This window comes from Lithobates pipiens, unplaced genomic scaffold, assembly GCF_037356315.1.
Source record: "Lithobates pipiens isolate NorthernLeopardFrog02 unplaced genomic scaffold, aLitPip1_a1.2 Scaffold_18, whole genome shotgun sequence".
Taxonomy (NCBI): Eukaryota; Metazoa; Chordata; class Amphibia; order Anura; family Ranidae; genus Lithobates; species Lithobates pipiens.
In genome coordinates this window covers 638,169,342-638,191,051 of record NW_027507758.1, presented here as the reverse complement: position 1 = coordinate 638,191,051, position 21,710 = coordinate 638,169,342, and the positions used below count along the sequence as shown (strand labels likewise).

Genomic DNA, 21,710 nt, shown 5'->3' with positions numbered 1-21,710 from the left:
ATATATATATATATATTATATATATGTTAGGGGTGTACCAAATGGAAATTTTGGTGCCAAAACCAAAAATGAGGATGCTCTTAGCTGAAAACCAAAAATGACAGTTTTATATTTTTATATATAATTTTATTATCTTTGATTTTTAGTTAATATCATCAATTTTAATTAATATGAATTTATTGTTGCCCATTATTGGCACCTTTAGTGCAAGAAAAATGCAGTCTGCAGTCTCTGCATCTCTTATATCATGTCCTCAGTCTCTGACCATCTCTTGTATCATGTCCTCAGTTTATAACCATCTCATGTATCATGTCCTCAGTCCCTGACCATTTCTTGTATCATGTCTGCAATCTCTTAAACTTAAACACGCTGCTAATAGTTTTAGCAGAATTTCCATTCGGTGCACCTCTGGCAGACATGATACAGGAGATGGTCAGAGACTGCAGACATGATACAAGAGATCAATGCAGCCTCACCATTGTCCATAAAATGCAGCCTCACTGGTGTGCCTGTCAGGTGCAGCCTACCAGTGCCCATCAGATACAGCCTCACCAGTGCCCATTAGGTACAGCCTCACCAGTGCCCATCAGATGAAGTCTCACCAGTGCCTGTCAGATGCAGCCTCACCAGTGTCTGTCAGATGTAGTCTCATCAGTGTCTGTCAGATGCAGCCTCATCAGTAACCATCAGATGCAACCTACCAGTGCCCATCAGATACAGCCTCACCAGTACCTGTCAGAAGCAGCCTCACCAGTGGCCATCAGATGCAGCCTACCAGTGCCCGTCAGATGCAGCCTCACCAGTGGCCATCAGATGCAGCCTACCAGTGCCCATCAGATGTAGCCTCACCAGTGCCTATCAGATTCACCCTCACCAGTGCCCATCAGATGCAGCCTACCATTGCCCATTAGATACAGCCTCACCAGTGCCCGTTAGATGCAGCCTTGTCAGTGCCATCAAATGCAGATGCACCAGTGCCCATCAGATGCAACCTCACCAGTGCCTGTCAAATGCAGCCTCACCAGTGCCTGTCATATGCAGCCTACCAGTCCCCGGATTAGAGCGTCGATCTCCCGCTGTATTACAGAGCAGTATTTGAATTTCCCAGCTGCAGTAAGGATGTCCCATCTCCTGTGATCAGGTAACACTGATTCAATGTCCCGGCATTGAATCAGTGTGCCGTCTCTCACAGGAGGTTGGACATTGTTACTGCATCTGCCCGGACATTTCAGCTCCGTGACACACAGACATAGCCGCTCTGCATGAGGAGGAGAGGAGGAGGAGCCTGAGCCACCAGGATGACAACCCTGCAATGTGCGGCACCTGTGGCTGAACCCGCCCCCTTGGTGGCATTATCTGCAACTTTTCTTCTTTTGGCCGATGCCGAAAGCACAGTTTTCAGCCGATATGTTTCAGTGGCTGAAATTTCGGTCCACTGTTAACTATAATAGGATGTGGATGTGAGGGTGGTAATATGAGGGTTGCTACTACCTTCCTCCTGACCTGCAATGTAAGGGGGCTCTATGCTCCATACTCATGACCCCTGCACTCCATCATTGTGTTGGCTGCATATTGTAATGATTGGCTATTGGCTGCCTGTGTAGTGTAATAATTGCCCTTTGTAGGCCATGTATGGTCAGGATGGTCATTGTCTTGTCTATTTATTGTCAGTGCTGTTTGCTTAGAGGACCATATTACTAGAATTTATCTCCAAAATGAAAAGAATGTTCTTACCCCATAAATGGGGAAATGCTCTGACCCTGAAGGGGAACATGATAGTTCCAATAAAACCTATATTTTTTTTTTTTAGTCAAATCCTTTTTATTATTTTAATTGAAAATTACGTTGACACAATACAGACAAAACCACAAAAATAGAAAAATAGAAATCACACCAAACCAAAACCCCCCAAAAAATAAAAAAATAAAATAAAAAATAAATCCCAAACCACTTCCCTTCAACAAGCCCCCCCCCCCATTCAGAGTACATATGACACACAAAAAAAGAATAACAATATCCAGCATTACAAAGTACACAGTATACATTGGTTGACATACCTAAGCCATTATTTCACCGAAAATACTTCTCCCGAGTCCTCCCCCTCTGTTGTGTGGGAAGCCCACAAGGCTACCATGCGGGGACAACTCATTGAACTGGGATCTAGGAAGAAGAGAAAGCATGGTCGGCAGATCGAGCAGGTCATCGGTCAAATTGCAGAACTGGACAAGCAGCATAAACTTACCTTACATATGGCTCATTTAAAAGCCCTCACTCTGAAACGGGAGGAATTAAAAACCCTTCTTGATCTAGACACTAGCAGGAAATTCCTACGCTTCGCTGAGTCGTTGTATGAGTGGGGAGATCCCTCAAGGCGAAACAAACCAGGTCTTTCATCCCCAAAATAAAACTCCCCAATGGCAATTTAGTACATGCTACTCCCCACATAGCTGTGGCTTTTAGCGATTATTACGCGGATCTGTATAATGTACAGAGCGAAACGGCCTCGCTAACTCCGGGGGAAAACCGCAATTGCATACAGGCATACTTAAGAGAGGCCAATTTGCCCACGTTATCCACTTCCGCACTCCAGGCCCTAGAAGAGGACCTTATGGTGGAGGAATTCCAGGCAGCTCTAAAGTCATCACCCATGGGAAAGGCCCCTGGCACTGACGGGTACGCTGTCTGCTATTATAGAACATTCAGTGACATCCTACTCCCCCACCTCACGGCATACGCCAACTCTATATCTTGAAAATCCTGTTTGCGCCCGGAATCTCTCACGGCCCACATAACAGTCATACCTAAACCAGGTAAAGACCCCACAGCGTGCAGCAGCTATAGGCCAATTTCCTTGCTTAATGTGGATGTCAAGTTATACTCCAAGGTTCTGGCCAATCGGCTACTTCCCCTAATACCTAGCTGGATTTCTAAGGATCAGACTGGCTTCATACCTAGTAGGGAAGCCAGGGATAATTCCCTCCGGACCATATCCCTGATTCAATACGTTTGACAGTGCTCCCAGCCCACCCTACTTGTTTCTACGGATGCTGAAAAGGCGTTTAATAGGGTGGACTGGGACTACCTCAAAATGACTCTGCACCACCTTGGTCTTGGCCCTAAAATGTTCTACCGCATAACCTCACTTTACTCCACTCCCACAGCTCGTGTCTGCATAAATGGCTCTCTGAGTGAATCATTCTCGCTGTACAATGGGACCAGACAGGGCTGCCCTTTATCCCCGCTCCTATTTGCTCTCACCCTCGAACCCTTCCTGTCCACAATTAGACATAATATTAATATCCATGGGGTTCAGATAGGTCCCACGACCCATAAATATGCAGCGTATACTGATGACATTTTATTTTTTGTCCAACAGCCCCGTATTTCCCTGCCTAATCTGATGTCGGCCTTCTCTACCTACCAAAAACTCTCCAACTTTAAAATTAACTTTTCTAAGTCGGAAATTCTAAATATTAATCTCCCCAGACGAGAAGCAGATCTAATACGCCCCTCTTCCCTTATAGATGGGTTCAGCGCAGTATGAAATACCTAGGAATCTACCTTACACCAAATATTCACTCCCTTTTTCGATATAACTACCTCCCACTACTGAACAATATCAGGGAAGACCTGAGAAAATGGAAGAACCTTTCACACACCTGGCTAGGGAGGGTTAACATTATTAAAATGAACATATTGCCCAGACATGGGCGTCCGCAGGACTTTTTCCAAGGGGGGCATCATTTTAAGGCCACTCATGCTCCGCCCCTTTTCGACAATCTGATGAAAATCTTTCCACTGGTAATACATATGTGTTATATAACAGATAATTCATCTTCCCTTTGTATTGGAAGTTACTCTGGCGGCTGTGTTCCATTCCCATATAGCCTAGAGAATGTACATCTTTTTACATTGCAATACATCTGTTGTGGCCATATTTTGATCTCATACTGTCACTGTATAGGCTGTTTTCATAGTTTTGGATGGGGACGGTGCTCCTTCCAGAGGATCTGTCTGCTGTGCGATGGAGTGGTCCCTGGCCACCTGCACCTTCAGCCTTCCTCATTTTCCGGCCCCAGTCAGCCTGCCCTCTCGTCCTGGGGAAGTGGAGAGCACTGGGTGGGAGTTGGAGAGAAGGGGGGGCAAAGAGTACTGGCGGGGTTGGAGAACACATGGGTGGGGACAAAGAGCGAGGGGGAGTGGAGATCACAGGGGTGGGGAGCGGAGAGCGCTGGGGGGAACTTGAGAGCACTTGGGGGGCCAATAAGAACAGGGGTAGAGAGCACGGTAGGCTGAGAGCACTGGGGGGCTAAGAGTGTGGGTGGTGAAGAGCACTGGGGGGGCAGAAAAACAGGGGTGGAGAGCACGGGGCTGGAGAGTACTGGGGGGGGGGGTACAAAGAGCGGGGGGGAGTGGAGAGCACCAGAAAGAACAGGGGTGGAAAGCATGGGGGACTGGAGAGCACTATGGGGGGTGGAGAGCACATGGGTGGGCCAAAATGCAGGGGGAGTGGAGAATGCTGGGGGAGCAGGAGAGTGTGGTGGGGCAGGAAAGCACTGGGGGGCAGGAGAGTGTGGTGGTGGAGGAGAGCACTGGGGGGGCAGGAGAGTGTGGTGGGGCAGGAAAGCACTGGGGGGCCCCCCATGCGGACGCCCATGTGCCCAGAGTCTTATTCCTATTCCAAATGATCCCCATGGGGGTACCCATAGGATTTTTTGCAACGTTGCAGACCATGATCTCCCGCTATGTTTGGAGGAACAGTCACCCCAGAGTATCCAGGGATGTCTTATAACATGCCAAAGACGCTGGGGGCCTGGCCCTGCCAAACTTTAGGATGTATTATCATGTAGTCATACTCTCCAAGATAGCAGATTGGAAGTACGCTGCTAACGCCAAGCTGTGGGTGGCCATGGAACACTTTGTATGTGGTGCAGACCTCACGGTTGCACCGTGGATCCCTTGCATACACAGACATCAAGTGAGGCCCGCAGTGGATGGACTAGGATGGAAGTAATGGAGGGCCGGGCATGACGGGGATGTTTAAGGGAGCTAGAGGGTTAAGCCTCAGGGTGAATAGGCTGAGGGGGAGGAGCTGGTGGAGAGTGTGTGGGATGGGGGAGGAGCTCTATAAAAGGTGGAGTGGGCGGAGCAAAGTCCAGTTCGACGGAGGGGACAGAGAGAGGAGGCAGTTTTTTACCACTGCTCCTCTGAAGATGGCGGACATCGAGACCATGCTGGCGGGACTGCGGCGGCAAGCGGGGGAACGCGGACCGGAGTGGCTGCGGGAGCACCTCGGGGGCCTGGCGGGGACATCGGGACCAGGCTTGAGCCTTTACAACGCGCGCGGAGGTCCCGGCCTCCATCGCATTTTTCACCTGGGCCTGACCCTCGGCTGCCTCGTGTAGTCAGAAGCCCTGGGGAGGACCGATCGCTCCCCCCAGCCAAACGAACACAGGGGGACTCAGGGGGCCTGGAGCGGTCTTCATGCCGCGGCCCGGGGGGGTGGGGCGGGCGGGTCACGCGGCCGGCGTGCTGCTGAAGAGACAGTGGGAGGGGGAAGGGGGGATGCTGCAGCAGGACACAGTGCAGCAGGACACAGCGGAATCACCTATGCGGGTTGTGGCTTCAGCTTCCGGGGTCTCTTCCCCCGGGGGGCTTACACCCCCGCCTACATGGGTCCAGGAGGACCGGTCTGAGGGGGAAGTATCGGATGAGGAGGAGCTGCCCATTCCAGGGGGAGATGTCGCTAGTCCGGCTGTGAGGAGAGTTCCTGGACAGCCAGGTGAGTCCCCTGATGCGGTTTTATTGTCTAATGCATTGCAGGGTTTGTTGGGGGTGGTGTAGGCAGGCACGGGGAGGCCAGTGACGCCTGTGGGGTGCGACACGGGGGTGGCGGGGGTTTCTGCGGCGGCGGTGCCGGGGGGCGGGGGTGCGGAACCAGCTGGACAGATGCGGAACCTGTTGGAGGGATTGCGGGCCTTGGTGGGGCGTTTTGACCGGGGGCAGGCCTCGCCGCCGCCGGTGACCCCATGGGTGGCTCCCCCAGCGGGGGAGCTCGGGGTGGCCTCTGGGGCCACGGGGGTTACGACGCCGGTGGCACCTTTGGTGCCGACGACAGAGGGGGGGAGGCGGGGCATCTGGGGTTGACGCGGGCAAGAAAGACTTGGTGGCGCGGTCGGACATTGTTTGATTGGCCAATGCGGCGCGGTGTGAGGTTTATGTGTGTTTCGAGGGGTCGCTGGGGGCCCACTTGAAGCAGGAGGTGCGGGACAAGATCTGGAAAGTGGAGTATGTCGAGATTTTCTCGCTTCTCCCGTTGGAAAAGTTCAACTTGGACAGGGTTAAACCTGATGATTCCAAGAAGGAGGATGAGGAGAAGCGGCGGTATCGGCTGATACCGCGCATTTTCTCTAATTGGCTACAGGCGTTTGCCATTTTGGCTAGCGTCATTGGGGAGAAGAGCCCTGAGAATTGCTTGGCACTTTTCTGTTATATGGATGCGATTGGGGAGGCCCATCGGGTGTATGGGGGGGGTGGCGTGGCTCCGGTACGATGAGCAATTCCGGCAGCGCAAAGCGGTGTGGCTAGAATTGCGCTGGGACCACAAGGACATCAGCCTCTGGATGAGGCTTATGTCGTCGGCGAGGGCCCCGCCTCAGTTTCTTCAGGGGGGCCGGGAGTGCGCCTACCTCGGGACTGCCGGCCGGAAAAAAGTGGGGGGTTTGCTGGCAGTACAATGAGGGAGCCTGCAAGTTCGGGGGAGCGTGCAAGTTTAAGCACGAGTGTTCCGGTTGCGGTGGGGCTCACATGTTGTCCCAGTGCTTCCGTAAAGGCAAACGAGTCGGGGATGCTGCTCAGAAGAGGGAGGACGCCGGTGATGCTGGCAAGGATGCTCCCTTTTCTAAGTAGGTATCCGGATGGGACGGCGTCGCGTTTGCTGGCGGCGGGGTTCCGGGACGGCTTCAGGATTCCGTGTTCGCTGCCGGAGGTGCCGCGGGTTGCGAAAAACTTGAAGTCCGTATTGGAACATCCGGGGGTGGTGGATGACAAGCTGCAAACGGAGGTGGCGCTCGGGCGCATATGGGGGCCGTTTGGGGAAAAACCGTGGCCCGACTTGGTGGTTTCCCCGTTGGGGGTGGTCCCCAAGGAGCCGGGGAAGTTTTGGCTCATTCATCACCTGTCCTTTCCAAATGGGGGCTCAGTGAATGATTTCATTGACCCTGAGGTGTGCACGGTGTCCTACACGTCGTTTGACGCTGCGGTACGGTGGGTGCGGCGTTATGGTCAGGGGGCGCTGATGGCTAAGGCCGATGTGGAATCGGCGTTCCGGCTGCTTCCGGTTCATCCTGATAGCTTTAGGCTGTTGGGGTGCCACTGGCGCGACAAATATTTTGTGTATATGTCCCTACCGATGGGTTGCTCGATCTCGTGTGCGTACTTCGAGACGTTTAGCTCCTTTTTGGAATGGGTGGTGAGGGACGCTTCGGGTCTGGAGTCGGTTATCCATTATTTGGATGACTTCCTCTGTGTGGGCCCACCTGCCTCCGCTGTGTGTGCGATTTTGCTGTCCAAGTTGCAGCACATCGCAGGCAGGTTTGGGGTTCCCTTGGCAGCCGATAAGACGGAGGGTCTGACGTCGGAACTGAGTTTCCTGGGGATCGTGATCGATTCCCGGGCAATGGAGTGCCGGCTGCCGGAGAACAAGTTGGTGGAATTGCAATGGGAAGTTAGGGATATTCAGGGCCGACGCAAGGTCCAGTTGCGGACGTTGCAGTCGCTTTTGGGTAAGCTGAATTTCGCATGTAGGATCATTCCCATGGGAAGGATTTTCTGCTGGCGGCTGGCGGCAGCTACGGCGGGTGTCAGCATTCCCACACACTTTGTGCGGCTGGGAAGGGAGCATCGGGAGGACTTGCGGGTTTGGCACAAATTTTTGGCTTCTTACAATGGTAGGGCCATGTGGATGGCAGGCCCTGTCAGCAATTTTGACATGGATTTGGTCACGGACGCTGCCGGTTCTACTGGGTACGGGGCGTTTTTCAGGGGCAAGTGGAGCGCAGAGCCTTGGCCGGAGGCTTGGAAAGCAGCGGGTTTTCTGGGCAATCTGGTTCTGTTGGAACTATTTCCGATTGTATTGGCGTTGGAGCTGTGGGGGGAGGAGTGTAGGAATCTGAAGTTGCGCATTAATTGTGACAACATGGGGGTTGTGCAGGTGGTGAACCGCATGTCGGCTTCATCCCCTCCAGTTATACGGTTGATGTGGCAGTTAGTCCTTCGTTGTTTGCAGTTGAATGTTTTTGTTTACGCTGTACACATACCGGGCGTGGAAAACGAGTTGGCTGACTCCCTGTCTCATTTTCAGTGGGACAGGTTCAGGGAGCTGGCTCCGGGCACAGAAGCGGAAGGGGCCCATTGCCCGGAGTGGATTTGGAGGCTGCCATTGGAGTCGCCGCCGGATGGATCCGGCAGTCTGTGAGTGCGCCCACCTGGGCGGCCTATTCCAAGGTTTGGTCTGCATGGTCAGGTCTGGTTCGGGAGGCAGGGGTAAGTGATCGGGGCTCCGATTGGCGGTTGTTGGTACTATATTTTGTGGCCAGGAATATGGAACGGGGGGTGTCGGTTTCCGCGATCGGCCGGAAACTGGCGGGTTTGACGTTTTTGTTTAAGCTGTTGCGGGTGGAAGACTGGACTAAAGATTTTTGGGTGCGTCAGGCGTTGAAGGGTTATTGCAAGCAGAACAGGACGAGGGATGCGCGGAGGCCGGTTACGTTCACTACCTTGCAGGCGATTTGTGCTCAGCTGGGGTGGGTGTGCTCTTCGGAGTATGAGACGCGACTGTTTACAGCGGCATTTTCTTTGGCCTTCTATGGGGCGTTTCGGATTGGGGAGCTATAAAGCCCCCAAATCACTCTTATGCCATGTACACACGATCAAACTATCTGCCCGTGTGTGGGCTCCTGCGGACTTTTTTTTCCCAAAAGTCCGGCAGTCTTAGAAAGTAGTTTTGACTCAAAAATTGTCCGATGGACAATCCAGCCACGTGTGTGCTAGTCCGCCAGACTTTTGAAATGAATGGACTTTCCCACACACGGAGAAAAGTCCATTCATTTTGAATGCTGCTCCAGGTAGCCGGGCCTAGCGTCCATATAAGACCCTTATTCGAAAACGCAGCCTGGCCGGTCAGGAAAGGGGGTGGGGACGAGCAAGTGCCCCCTCCCCCCGAGCCATACCAGGCCGCATGCCCTCAACATGGGGGGGTGCTTTGGGGAAGGGGGGGCCGTGTGGCCCCCCACCACAAAGCACCTTGTTCCCATGTTGATGAGGACAAGGGCCTCTTCACGACAACCCTGGCCGTTGGTTGTCAGGGTCTGTGGGCGGGGGGCTTATCGGAATCCGGGAGCCCCCTTTAATAAGGGGGCCCCCCAGATACCGGCCCCCCACCCTATGTGAATGAGTATGGGGTATAATGTACCCCTACCCATTCACCTGTGAAAAAAATGTAAATGAAATACAACACAAGGTTTCAAAATCATTTATTGCACAGCTCCGGGGGTCTTCTTCTGTCTTGGGGGGTCTTCTCGCCGGACTCCTCCGTTATCTTCTGCTAGCTCTTTATACTAGCGGAGGAGCCCGGCTTTCTTCTTCGTCACCGCCCGGGGGTCTTCTTCCGACTTCGTGGGTCTTGTCCCCCTCTTCGGAGGTCTTGTCCCCCTCTTCGCTTCTTCTTGCCGGGCCTCCGCTTTCTTCCTTTAGCTCTTTTACTGGCGCCGCCTCTTCTTCTGACTTCGAGGGTCTTGTCTCCCTCTTCGGTTCTTCATGCTGAGCCTCCGCTTCTTCTTCCAGCTCTTTTACTGGCGGTGGACCGGTCTTCTGTCGCCGCCTTCTCTTCTTCTTCCTTGAGATGTTGACTCGACGCTGTCTCTGGCCGTAATGATGTCACAGTCCCAGAGGATGTGCCTGGTACAGCTCAGGGGAGGCGCTCGTCCCCACCCCCTTTCCTGACCGGCCGGGGTGCGTGCTTGGCTAAGGGTCTGAAATGGACTCTGGAGGGGACTCCCATGTCGTTTTTTGGAGTAGGGCTTCCCCTTTAAGCCCATACCAGGTGATGGGGCCAGCGACATGCCAATCTCACCACCAAAGGCGGCGACATTGACCTCCCTCGCTAGTCGCATCTTCCTGGAGCCGCGTTCAAAATGAACGGACTTTCCTCTGTGTGTGGGCAAGTCGATTCATTTTCAAAAGTACGGCAGACTCCCGACAAAAGTCCGGTTGTGTGTGAGCAGGTCCGCTCGTTTCGGAAAGCCCGGCGGACCTCCACTTCAAAGTCCGGCGGTTTGTCTGCCGGGCTAAGTCCGCCGGACAGTCTGATCGTGTGTACACGGCATTAGTGTGCAGCTGGGAGACGGGTGAAGAAAACAAGCACTGCTACTGCCGTCATCAGCTTGTGACTAACCTTTCACTCTCTGGGTGCACTATGTACCTCTAAAGAGCTGAAATGGTTAAATAACATGTCTGGGGGTGTACTAATCCTGGGGGGGTCCTAATTCTGCCTGTGAAGGGACATCTCTGTGATGCACAGAAAGTGCTACAGCTGTGCTGACATTTACAAAAGAAAAAGTGTTTTAAAATTTACCAAAACACAGACCCACAAGGTTCTTCTACATATTTGGGGGACATATAGCAGCTCAGGCTGGATTACCAGCTTTCAATGTCCCAACAACTGATGATGTGCCCCCATCCAGTCCATTCAGCGGTCCCCTGGGGATTAGTGAGTTAGTGCAATTAACTTTGTCCCTGTAATGTACTGCCTGGAGCACATTAGAGGATCCCCTAGATCTGACAGTAAAGCTGTGAGGCTAGAAATCTGCTTCATGATTTGACATAATATGGATCCTTCCTCATTTCATTCCTGGTTATGGAAATCTATGATATTATCAGTCCAGTATCAGAGTATCGGAAAACACCAAGATTAGATATTTTACAGGCATGGCCAATGGTGTAAATTGCCAAACACTAAATTACAATGTTCAGGGAAACCTTCCCATACCCACCTACATTAGTGGAATCATTTGTCGCAGAGACCAGCAGTACCCTTCTGGAACATTCTGGTGAAGACTAAGGCCCCTTTCACACTGGGGCGGTGCGGGCGTCGGCAGTAAAGCGCGGCTATTTTTAGCAAAACTTTACAGTCGTTTTAGCGGCGGTATGTGGCCACTAGCGGACGGTTTTAACCCCCGCTAACAGCCGAAAAAGGGTTAAAACCGCCCGCAAGGTGCTGCTGCAGTGGCGCTTTGCCCAGCGTTATAGCCGCTCTGCCCCAATGATTTCAATGGGTAGGAGCGGTTTTTTCAACGTCCTGCCAGCGCATCGCTCCAGTGTGAAAGCCCTCCTGGAGTGAAAGGGGCGAGTTTTTTCAGGAGCTACACAGGCGCTATTTTTAGCGCTGTAGCGCCTGAAAACCACCCCAGTGTGAAAGGGCCCTAAGTGTGACCTCAGACATCCTCACAGGACGAGCTTTCCAAACTGATGCTGGATGGTTTCCATATATGCCCAGTTTGTTGGGCTCCACTATCCCACCCATGGGCCTGGCATGGAGAGTGCAACTGAGAAGAAGAGAGAGAGAGAGATCAGAGAACATCCGCTCGCTGATCCCCGTAGCTAGAATGACCCCAGAAGTGATATGTATTAGGTGACTTCCGAGTTCATTGCTATCATTCCTGACCACTGTGGAGAGAGAAGCTGTGAATTATTATTATTATTATACAGAATTTATAAAGTGCAACAGTTTGCGCAGCACTTTTAAGTCCTGGAGGTGAATACGGAAGGAGGTAACAAGAGGGCTAGAGACAGGCCCGTCGCGACAGGACAGGCAAAACAAGAAATTGCTTGGGGCCCCGAGGTGGCCTGGGGCCCCAGCCGCGCCGCCGGTCATCGCTTCCTATAAGCTGCAACCTGTAGCTTGGCCAAGCTCCTCTTCCTTCCTCTTGTAGTCCACGCGGTACAGGAGATTCAGTTTCCTGTTCCCGGCCAGACTGATAGGAAGTGCACACACTGAGTGCTCACGTCCTTTCAGTCCAGCCAGCCGGGAACAGAAAACTGAATCTCCTGCCGTGGGGTAAGCGATAGGGAGAGGGGTTAAAAAGAACACGGGGGGGGGGGGCGGGGAGTAGTAAGAGGGGAGGCAGTCATCAAGAGCAATTAGTAATAAAAATATGGTAGCTTGCTGACCATAATAAAAACAATTACCATAGCTTTCTTTACATTTTCTTTCTTTACCATCCCATTTCCATCTTATTGCTTCTTTCTTCTTTTGAATCAGGTAATATATTAAAGCTTTTTGTAAAAATTTACAAAGCAGAGAAAGGTCTCTATAGTACACTCTACTGTAAAGTCTTTTCTCTGCTTTGTAAATGTTTCCAAAAAGCTTCAATACATATTTCCTGATTCAAAAAAGAAGCAATAAGATGGAAATGGGATGGTAAAGAAAGAAAATGGAAAGAAAGCTATGGTAATTGTTTCTTTGGTAAATCTTTCTTTTTTGCTCTCCTCATTAGATATCGTTTGATATACTGTGTCCACTGTACAAGATGTTATCCCTTATCCATAATTTATATGCCCAGCCATATGGGTGCTTTAAAACCTCATTGTTTACTACCACAATGCTTCCATGTTGGTGTATGAGCGTATTGCAGGCACTATAGCACGAGGGCTTTCCCACTGGAGCGTTGCGCTAGCAGGACGGTAAAAAAGTCCTGCTAGCCGCATCTTTGGAGCGGAGAAGGAGCGGTGTGTTTGAAATCAATGGGACAGCACGGCTATACATTATATGCAACAGCAGTTTGCACTGTAAACCTTTTTTATTTATATAAAGTGTTGGTGAACTTAAACTGTATCGCTATGCTGTGATTCCTGTAGGCTTTGCGTGTGTGTGTGTGTGTGTGTGTGTGTGTGTGTGTGTGTGTGTGTGTTCCTCCATGTCCATTTTGCTTGGGGCCCCCAAATTCCTTCAAATGGCCCTGGCTAGAGAGCGGAGTGGAGGGGACGATTTTGGCGATATTTGCAGATGAGGTTGGTGATGTAGTTGGGTGTGATACTGTGGATGGCTTTGTATGTTGTGCTTAGTGTAAGGGAATCACTTCCCATTCAGCTTGAGTGCTTCCATCACATACCACTTCCTCTAATCTGAAGATAGTTATCAGATATTATAGCTGCATATTGCAACCAAGAACTAGGCAGGACTCGTTTGGCTGCAAAGCTGGAACATATTTATTTGAACAAAGAATATATACACCAAAAGGAGGACATCCCCTCCTGATCATATTACCCTAACAATACAAACTGCACACAGGAATATAATTAGAACAACAGGCATATACTATAAACATTATGTTAATTAGCCACCTGGATGACTCAGAGGTTTCATTCCAAACTTGCCAGCTTCTACAACACTGAATAAAGTGTACAATACATATATTTACAATTATAAACACAACCCACAATGGTAGACACACAAAAGGTGAGTTAATTAGCACAAATAACAATGGGTGAAAGACCCTTAGGAGGCACACTAGACCTTCTTGCAATAAACACATTATAGCAGGCAACCCCAGACAGGTGGTCTGCTAACGACATCAACATCTGCTACGAGTCCCATAGCATGGAGCAGTCCTTGCTGGAAATGTGGCATCTAGGCCCTTAACATGGACCCCGGGCTTAGAGTCCCAGAGTCTGTGTGTCTTGGGGAGACATGGACTTGAATCCAAAGTAACAAGACCACCCCACGGATCCCCCAGGTATACACCTTCCAAAGAGTAGTGTTCCCTTAAATGGCAGAGCCCATAGTCAGTGGGTAAAAGGCTTGCTCCCAGTCCTCTCCAAAGGTCCCTGTCCCAGCTAGGTCTGTCACAGTTTGTATTTTGAATTTTATACGGTGGGATAGGGGAAGCCAGTGAAGGGATTGGCAGAGAGGAGCAGCAGTCACAGATCGGTTAGTAAGGTGTATTAGTCTACCGGCAGCATTCATAATAGACTGAAGGAGAAAGGGGGGGGGGGGAGTTGCAGTAGTCGAGGAGGAAAATAACCAAGGAGTGAATAAGATGTTTTATGGTGTCGTTAGTCAGTAATGGACAAATTCTGGAAATGTTGCGGATGTTATGGCGGCAAGATCTAGCCAGCAATTGGATGTGGGGGCTGTAGGAGAGATCAGAGTCCAGTATTTCACCCAGCACCCTGGCATGTGTGGAGGTACCAATGGTTGTGCTGTTGATCCTGATGGTAAAGTCATGGGGAGGAAATATTACAAGCTTCGTTTTAGAAAGATTAAGTTTGAGGAAAAGGTGTGACATCCATACAGATACTGTATGTCACTCAGTAAGTTTGTGATATGTGAGGAGATTGAGGGGGTAGGAATGGAGCAAGATCTGCTCTCCATTATCTTCAGTGGAGGGCAGGAGAGACATGAGGGGTCTGATGGACGCCTGATGTCTCATTAAAGAGAACCGGTCACAACAAAATGCTATCATATTGGGGTTTATCGGTCCCTTAAGTGATAGCAATGAAATTATGTGAGAAAATTAAAGTTACACCCAAGCACTTAAAACCCTCCCAAAACTTTAACTGGGGTTACTTACAAACATAAACAACATTTTGCCAGTGCCTATATAAGAAAACAAAAACAATAATTGCACTACATAGATTACTTAACGCTATGCATGCCAGAGTGAGAGCAATCATTCTAAATCCATTATTCTGGGTTACCTCTACACAGAGGACCTGGAAAGGCTTTTCAAGCATCACCTATGGACTAATATTAAGTAACAAAGCTTGTCATCATTTCATTAGCAGACACAATTTTAGGGCTGGAAATGTTGGGTATCTATTTACTCAGCACAACTTCATATTTTATATTGTACCAAACACTGTGGAAACTATTGCAATTATCCTCTAAAATTACACTTAACATATTACTGAAATTTACACTTGATAAACAACTGAGCTAATATCATGTGACCAAAGAAATTTGAACTACCCCCCTTATACTCTCCAGGGACTCTGCTTTTAGAAAATATGTTTAGGGGGTTCTAAACTAAGCTTCAGGGCAAAAATTAAAATTTTAACGTGTGCAAAAAAAAAAAAAACAGCTCTGCCACTATAGGGGTTAATGTGAACTAGATGGGATCAGTCTGCTGTGTTGACAGTATAATGTAACCTCACCATCAGTAAATTTCGTGTTAAACACCATTATAGCCACTAGATGGAGTCATGAGCAAAAAATGACCAAAACCTGTCACATTCATTCAACTCATTTTTTTTTTTAAATAGACCTCTGAAATGTACTCAGCCAATGAAAGGTAATGACTCAATTTTTATTTTTCTGCTATCAATGGCCAACACGATACAACATTTCATCCATGTCTTTAGTGATCTCTGATCTCCTTATGAACCGTTTCTTACATGATGAAGATCAGCCATGGAGTATATCTGAGGTGTATATCAGGGTGTGCTTCTTTCCCACATGAGAGCTGTGATGTCCAGCAACATTCATATAGAAGACATTTCCCGCACTAAAGACACTAATACACCTCAAGGGTTGTGTGGGATCCCTGATGTACAGGAAGACAGGACTTCAGTAAGGAACAATTCCCTCACTCAGGACAGGAATACGGCTTCTCCCTGTGTGAGATCTCTGATGTTTGTAAAGACTGGACTTCTCTGAAAAACATTTCCCGCACTCAGGACAGGGATACAGCTTCTCCCCTGTGTGAGATCTTTGATGTGCGTAAAGATTTCTCTTTTCTGAAAAACATTTCCCACACTCAAGACAGGAATATGGCTTCTCCCCTGTGTGAGATCTCTGATGTGTGGAAAGGCTGCACTTCACTGAAAAACATTTCCCACACTCAGCACAGGAATAAGGCTTCTCACCTGTGTGAGACCTCTGATGCGTGTAAAGATCGTACTTCTGTGAAAAACATTTCCCACACTCCGGACAGGAATACGGCTTCTCCCCTGTATGAGATCTCTGATGTTTGTAAAGACTGGATTTATGTGAAAAACATTTCCCGCATTCAGGACAGGAATACGGCTTCTCCCCCACGTGAGATCTCTGATGTCTGGAAAGAGTGGACTTTATTGAAAAACATTTCCCACACTCAGCACAGGAATACGGCTTCTCCCCTGTATGAGACCTCTGATGTGTGTAAAGAGTGGACTTCTGTGAAAAACATTTCCCACACTCTGGACAGGAATACGGCTTCTCCCCTGTATGAGATCTCTGATGTGTGTAAAGAATTGATTTCTGTGAAAAACATTTCCCGCATTCAGGACAGGAAAACGGCTTCTCCCCCACGTGAGATCTCTGATGTCTGGAAAGAGTGGACTTCACTGAAAAACATTTCCCGCAAGCAGGACATGAATATGGCTTCTCCCTCATATGAGACCTCTGATGTCTGGAAAGATTGGACTTATCTGAATAACATTTCCCACACTCAGGACAGGAATACGGCTTCTCCCCAGTGTGAGATCTCTGATGTGTGGAAAGAGTGGACTTCATTGAAAAACATTTCCCACAACTCGGACAGGAATATGGCTTCTCCCCCGTGTGAGATCTCTGATGTTTGTAAAGATTGAACTTCTGTGAAAAACATTTTCCACACTCAGGGCAAAAAAATGGCTTCTCCCCAGTGTGAAACTGCTTATGTTTTTCAAGATTGGATTGAACTGAAAAGCATTTACCGCACTCAGAACAGGAATACGGCTTCTCCCCTGTGTGAGATCTCCGATGTGTGTATAAATGCGAGGTCCGTGAAAAACATTTCCCACACTCAGAACAGGAATATGGCTTCTCCCCTGTGTGAGACCTCTGATGTATTAACAGTATTGATTTTTGTATAAACCGTTTCCCACACTCAGGACAGGAATATGGCTTCTCCCCCGTGTGCACTTTTTGATGTGTGTAAAGATTCGACCTCCGGGAATAACATTTTCCACACTCAGAACAGGAATACGGTTTTTCTCCCGTATGAGATATTTTATGGTCATCAAGTCTTGATTTAAAAAGAAAACACTTCCCACAATCAGGACAGGAATACGGCTTCTCCCCTGTGTGAAAACTTTTATGCACATTAAGTTGGGATTTAAAATGGAAACCCTTCCCACACTCAGTACAGAAAAACCTCTTATCTGCACGAAGGACGGCCCCGTCCCTCACAGTCTGAGGTTCCTCAGGATAAGAGGAATACGATGGTCCATCTACACTGTGTGGTGCCGGATGGACATTTGAGGTAGTCGGGTTTTCTCCTGGACTATACTGTGTGATGTCCTCATCTTCTACTTTACAGTCTGGAGACAAAGTGAGACAATCCTCTGAGGTTTTCCTCATCTCCCGTCCATCTACTAAAATAGAAATACAAAGATTATTACTAGACATGAGCTGATTGGTTCCCCTAAACCAGGACTCCGCCCACATCAGGCAGCTTTGTCTCTGAGGATCTTACAATTCCCCCCTCAAGGTAACTAGTAAATGGGTCCTCTGATCTCCTACCAGATCATTTCTTTATTCATGGATCTTAGTCAGAGAGTGAGGAAACAACGAGAACTGTCTTTTATAGGAGTGACAGTGATGAGGGGATTATAGGACGAGTGTCCCCTCCCCCTCTATCACTCATTGCCATCTTCCCAACACAAGAAGTCCTGCACTTCCTTATTTAGTCCATGATTTAGTCATGAATAACAGCGGGGCTGAGCCCCACCAGAGGTCAGAGAGTGAGGATGGAGGGGAGAACAACCAAAATGAAGACTGGACTGATCCTGAAGACCCCCCCATCATTGGGTTATTGACTCCTCCTCCATTATCACTTTCTGTTTGAGGTTCCAGCATCCACATTATTATCAGTATGTGAAAGTCTGTGCTCCAATCAGATCGTCAAATATAAAATGTCCAGCTGGTAGAATATGGGTGTAACAAAAGAAAAAATGAACAGTTACACTTACCGGTAACGGCTTTTCTAGGAAATCTTTCAGGACGGCACACCTGAAAGATGACTGGTCCACCTGACAGGAAACACAACTAACAACAAGTTTAAAAGTTCCCACCCCTCCCTCAGACCCTCAGTTATGGTAAAGAAAAGCCCACACCGGTGTTAGAGGGAACATTCTGTGAGGAATAAATATACCACACCAATAAAACAAGGGTAGGGAAGTAGGCCTGCCGTCCTGGAAGATTTCCTAGAAAAGCCGTTCCCGGTAAATGTAACTGGTCATTTTCTCCAATCATCTTCCAGGAAGACACACCTGAGATGATAAGCAAGAAGTTCAGGCCTACCTTTAGGGTGGGACAACCGCTTGTAGGGCCTTCCTGCCAAATGCCAAATCCTGAGGGGACAATAGCTCCACTCTGTAGTGCCTCAGAAATGTTCTATGGCTCGTCCATGTTGCTGCTCTGCAGATCTGGTTGATTGAGGCGCCTGCCCTCTCTGCCCAGGTCGCCAGGGATCTGGTTGAATGCGCCTTAAGGCGGGTTGGCACTGGTTTACCTGCCTGCCTATAAGCAATAGATATGGTTTGTCTGACCCATCTAGCCATCGTTGCCTTAGAAGCTTGTAGACCCTTTCTCTTTCCTGAGAAGGTGATCAATAAGTGACTGGATATCCTAAAGTCTTTCACTCTTTCCAAATAGACTAGGAGACAGCGCCTGACATCTAAGAAATTGAATCTTTCCTCTTCCTTATTCTTGGGATTTTGGCAAAAAGATGGGAGAATAATCTCCTGTGTTCTGTGAAATAGCGAAGCCACCTTTGGCAAATAAAGAGGATCCTGAGTGAGGATTAACCTATCCTCTAGGATACGCAAAAACGGCTCTTTAATCGAAAGGGCCTGTATATCACCCACCCTTCTGGCTGTAGTGATAGCCAGAAGGAAGGCCAACTTAAATGATAAAAGTCTAACAGAAACTTGAGCCACCGGCTCAAAAGGCCCCTTTGTTAGGGCATCTAATACCAGGGGACAGGTCCCATGGAGGGTAACTGACCGACCTGACTGGAACTACCCTTTCCCTGACCAACAAAAATCTTTATCAGTGGTTCTTGCCCTAGCTTCCTGTCAAAAAACACGGACAGTGCTGCCACTTAGACTTTGAGGGTGCTGACTGCCAAACCTTGGTCCACCCCCTCTTGAAGAAAGTCTAGGGTGGTAGGTATCATCTGGAGAGCCCCCTACATAGACTGCAGCCAATGGGAGAAAACTTTCCAGACTTTTGCATAAATTTTTCTGGTGACGCCCTTCCTACTGAGAAGAGTGTCTATCACTCTCTCCGAACAGCCCCTGTCACGGAGTATTTCCCTCTCAATAGCCATGCTGTCAGAGAGAGACGTCCCAGGTCAGGGTGAAAGACTGGACCCTGACTGAGCAGGTCTCGTTGCACCGGCAGATGCAGCGGGGGAGCTACCGAGAGACTCTGAATGGTGGGAAACCAAACCCTCTTGGGCCACCAGGGTGCTATCAGCACCAGGTCTGTCCTTGAGTAGGTTAACTTCTGTAGAACTCTGGGAAGGAGTACCAGTGGGGGAAAGGCATAGGCCAGCCTGAAATCTCACACCTGTACAAGAGCGTCTATCCCTTTGTAAAGGGAGAAAAACCTGCGGACCTTCGCATTCCTCCGGGAAGCGAATAAGTCTATTTCTGGCTTGCCAAAATGTCTGCAAATCAGGAAGAAGATTTCCTTGCTCAATCCCCACTCCCTTTGAAGGATGGGCTGTCTGCTTAGGAAATCTGCCTGCAGATTGAGTGAGCCTTTTATATGAATCGCTGCCAGTGAAAGGACACTCCTTTCTGCTTCCCCAAGGAGCTGCTGTGCTAACTCCCTCAGTTTGCCAGACCTTGTCCCCCCTTGGTGGTTTAGGTATGCAACCGTGACCCGGTTGTCTGAGAGGACCTGAACCTCTCTGTCCTGCAGCTGCTGTTGGAAATACTCTAGGGTTTTGCCTACTGCCAGGAGCTCCCTGAAATTGGAAGATTCCCTGGCTTGGCTGCGGTTCCAGGACCTTTGGGTATATCGGTCTCCCAGATGAGCCCCCCAACCCCAAGCGCTGGCGTCCGTGGTCAAGACCAACGGGTTTACCTGGGACCAGGGGCGACCTTTCAACAAATTGTGTGGGTCGAGCCACCACTGCAGAGAGAGAGAGAGAGAGAGACCTCCTCTGTGAGGGACACTCGTCTCTCCAACGTTTCTCTCTTTCCTCCCCATGAGGCAAGTAGGAAAGTCTGAAGACGTCGAGAATGAAGTTGTGCCCAGGTTACTGCCGGTATGCAGGCCGTTATGAGACCCAGCAGTCTCATTATATATCTCAGAGAGGCTTCTCCTCTTTCGAGAAGGGTGACAACCGCATTCTGGACCTTCACTACCTTTTCTGTTGGTAAGAATACCTTCTGTGCCTGTGAATCTAACAGGTAGCCTAGGTATAGTTTGGACTGAGATGGTGCCAGTGAGGACTTCTCCCGACTGACCATCCAGCCCAAGGTCTCCAGAGTCTCTAACATGATGTCTCTGTCTATCACTGCTTGCCTCTGATCCACACTGTAGATCAGCAAGTCGTCCAGGTAGGGTATTAACCTTATCCCCTGCAGGTGTAGGTATGCTACGACCTCGGCCATCACTTTTGTGAATACCCTTGGGCTTGCCGCCAGCCCAAAGGGAAGAGCTCTGAACTGCCAGTGTTGTACCTTCTGCTGTGTGTGAACTGCGAAGCATAGGTACTTCTGGTGTTTGGGAGCAATGGGTACGTGAAGATATGCGTCTTTTAGGTCCAGAGTGACCATAAAAACTCCTGCCTGAAGATGTTTTCTTACTGAGTAAATACTTTCCATCCTGAACCTCTTCTGAAGTAAGTAACGGTTTAGTCCTCTCAGATTTATTATTAACCGAAATTTTCCTGAGGGTTTTGGAGCCACAAATACGTGCGAGTAAAAACCCTGGGCTAACTGACTGGCTGGTACTGGAGCAATAACCCCTTGCTCTGCCAGCTCCTTTAAATTTCTCAGTAACCCCGCTGCCTTGGCTGGGTCCCTGGGAGGAAAGGTAATCAGAAATTTCTGTGGGGGAAGACTTTGGAATTCCAGTCTGTACCCCTCTTTTAAGAGATTTAAAATATATGGACTCTGCATAATCCTTTCCCAATGGGGAAGGAAGTTGCTGAGTCTTGCGCCCACCCTTAGGGTGGCGTAATTTGCCTTCCTTCTGAGAGGCTCCAGAACTGGAGAAAAGAATTGCACTCTTATTTCCTTTTCCAAGGTTCCAACTCTTCCTCTGTTCAACTTTCCCTTTATGATGAGTCTTTGAGTGGGGGCCCTCGAAAAAATTTCTTACCCCTTTCCCTCTTGGGCCTCACCGGGAACTTCTTTCCCTTTTCAGTAGATCGGGACAGAACCTGATCTAGGCCTGACCCAAACAGCAGGGAACCTTCAAAGGGAATTCCGCATAAGCGAGACTTGGAAGTGAAATCTCCATCCCAGGTCTTTACCCATAGGGCCCTCCTGGCGGAGTTTAAAAGTGCTGCTGCCTTAGCTGTGGTCCTAACAGTCTCCACCGCTGCATCTGTCACATATGCTACCGCTCGACTGATTACCTCCAGCGAGTCTACAATTTCTTTAATCTCCTCACCCCGGGAGACGTGATCCATTAATTTGCCAAGCCAGGTGTCTGCATTTCTGGCTAC

The 21,710-nt window shown here is 49.3% G+C and overlaps 3 protein-coding genes across 3 annotated transcripts in view; 1 reads left to right on the top strand and 2 right to left on the bottom strand.

Annotated features, from left to right (window-relative positions):
- Positions 1 to 21,710, bottom strand: part of LOC143986898 (uncharacterized) — a 1,277,526-nt gene that overhangs the window by 612,818 nt on the left and 642,998 nt on the right. The gene's annotated exons all lie outside the window — the stretch shown is intronic.
- The window catches only part of LOC143989688 (uncharacterized), a 162,172-nt gene that overhangs the window by 7,044 nt on the left and 133,418 nt on the right, over positions 1 to 21,710 (top strand). The window lies entirely within an intron of this gene.
- Positions 15,130 to 21,710, bottom strand: part of LOC143989991 (uncharacterized) — a 32,459-nt gene continuing 25,878 nt past the window's right edge. Inside the window, exon 9 of the mRNA XM_077490232.1 lies at positions 15,130 to 17,488. Within this exon, the coding sequence (XP_077346358.1) occupies positions 15,626 to 17,488 (1,863 nt within the window). The 3' untranslated portion in view covers positions 15,130 to 15,625. The remainder of the gene's footprint in view (positions 17,489 to 21,710) is intronic.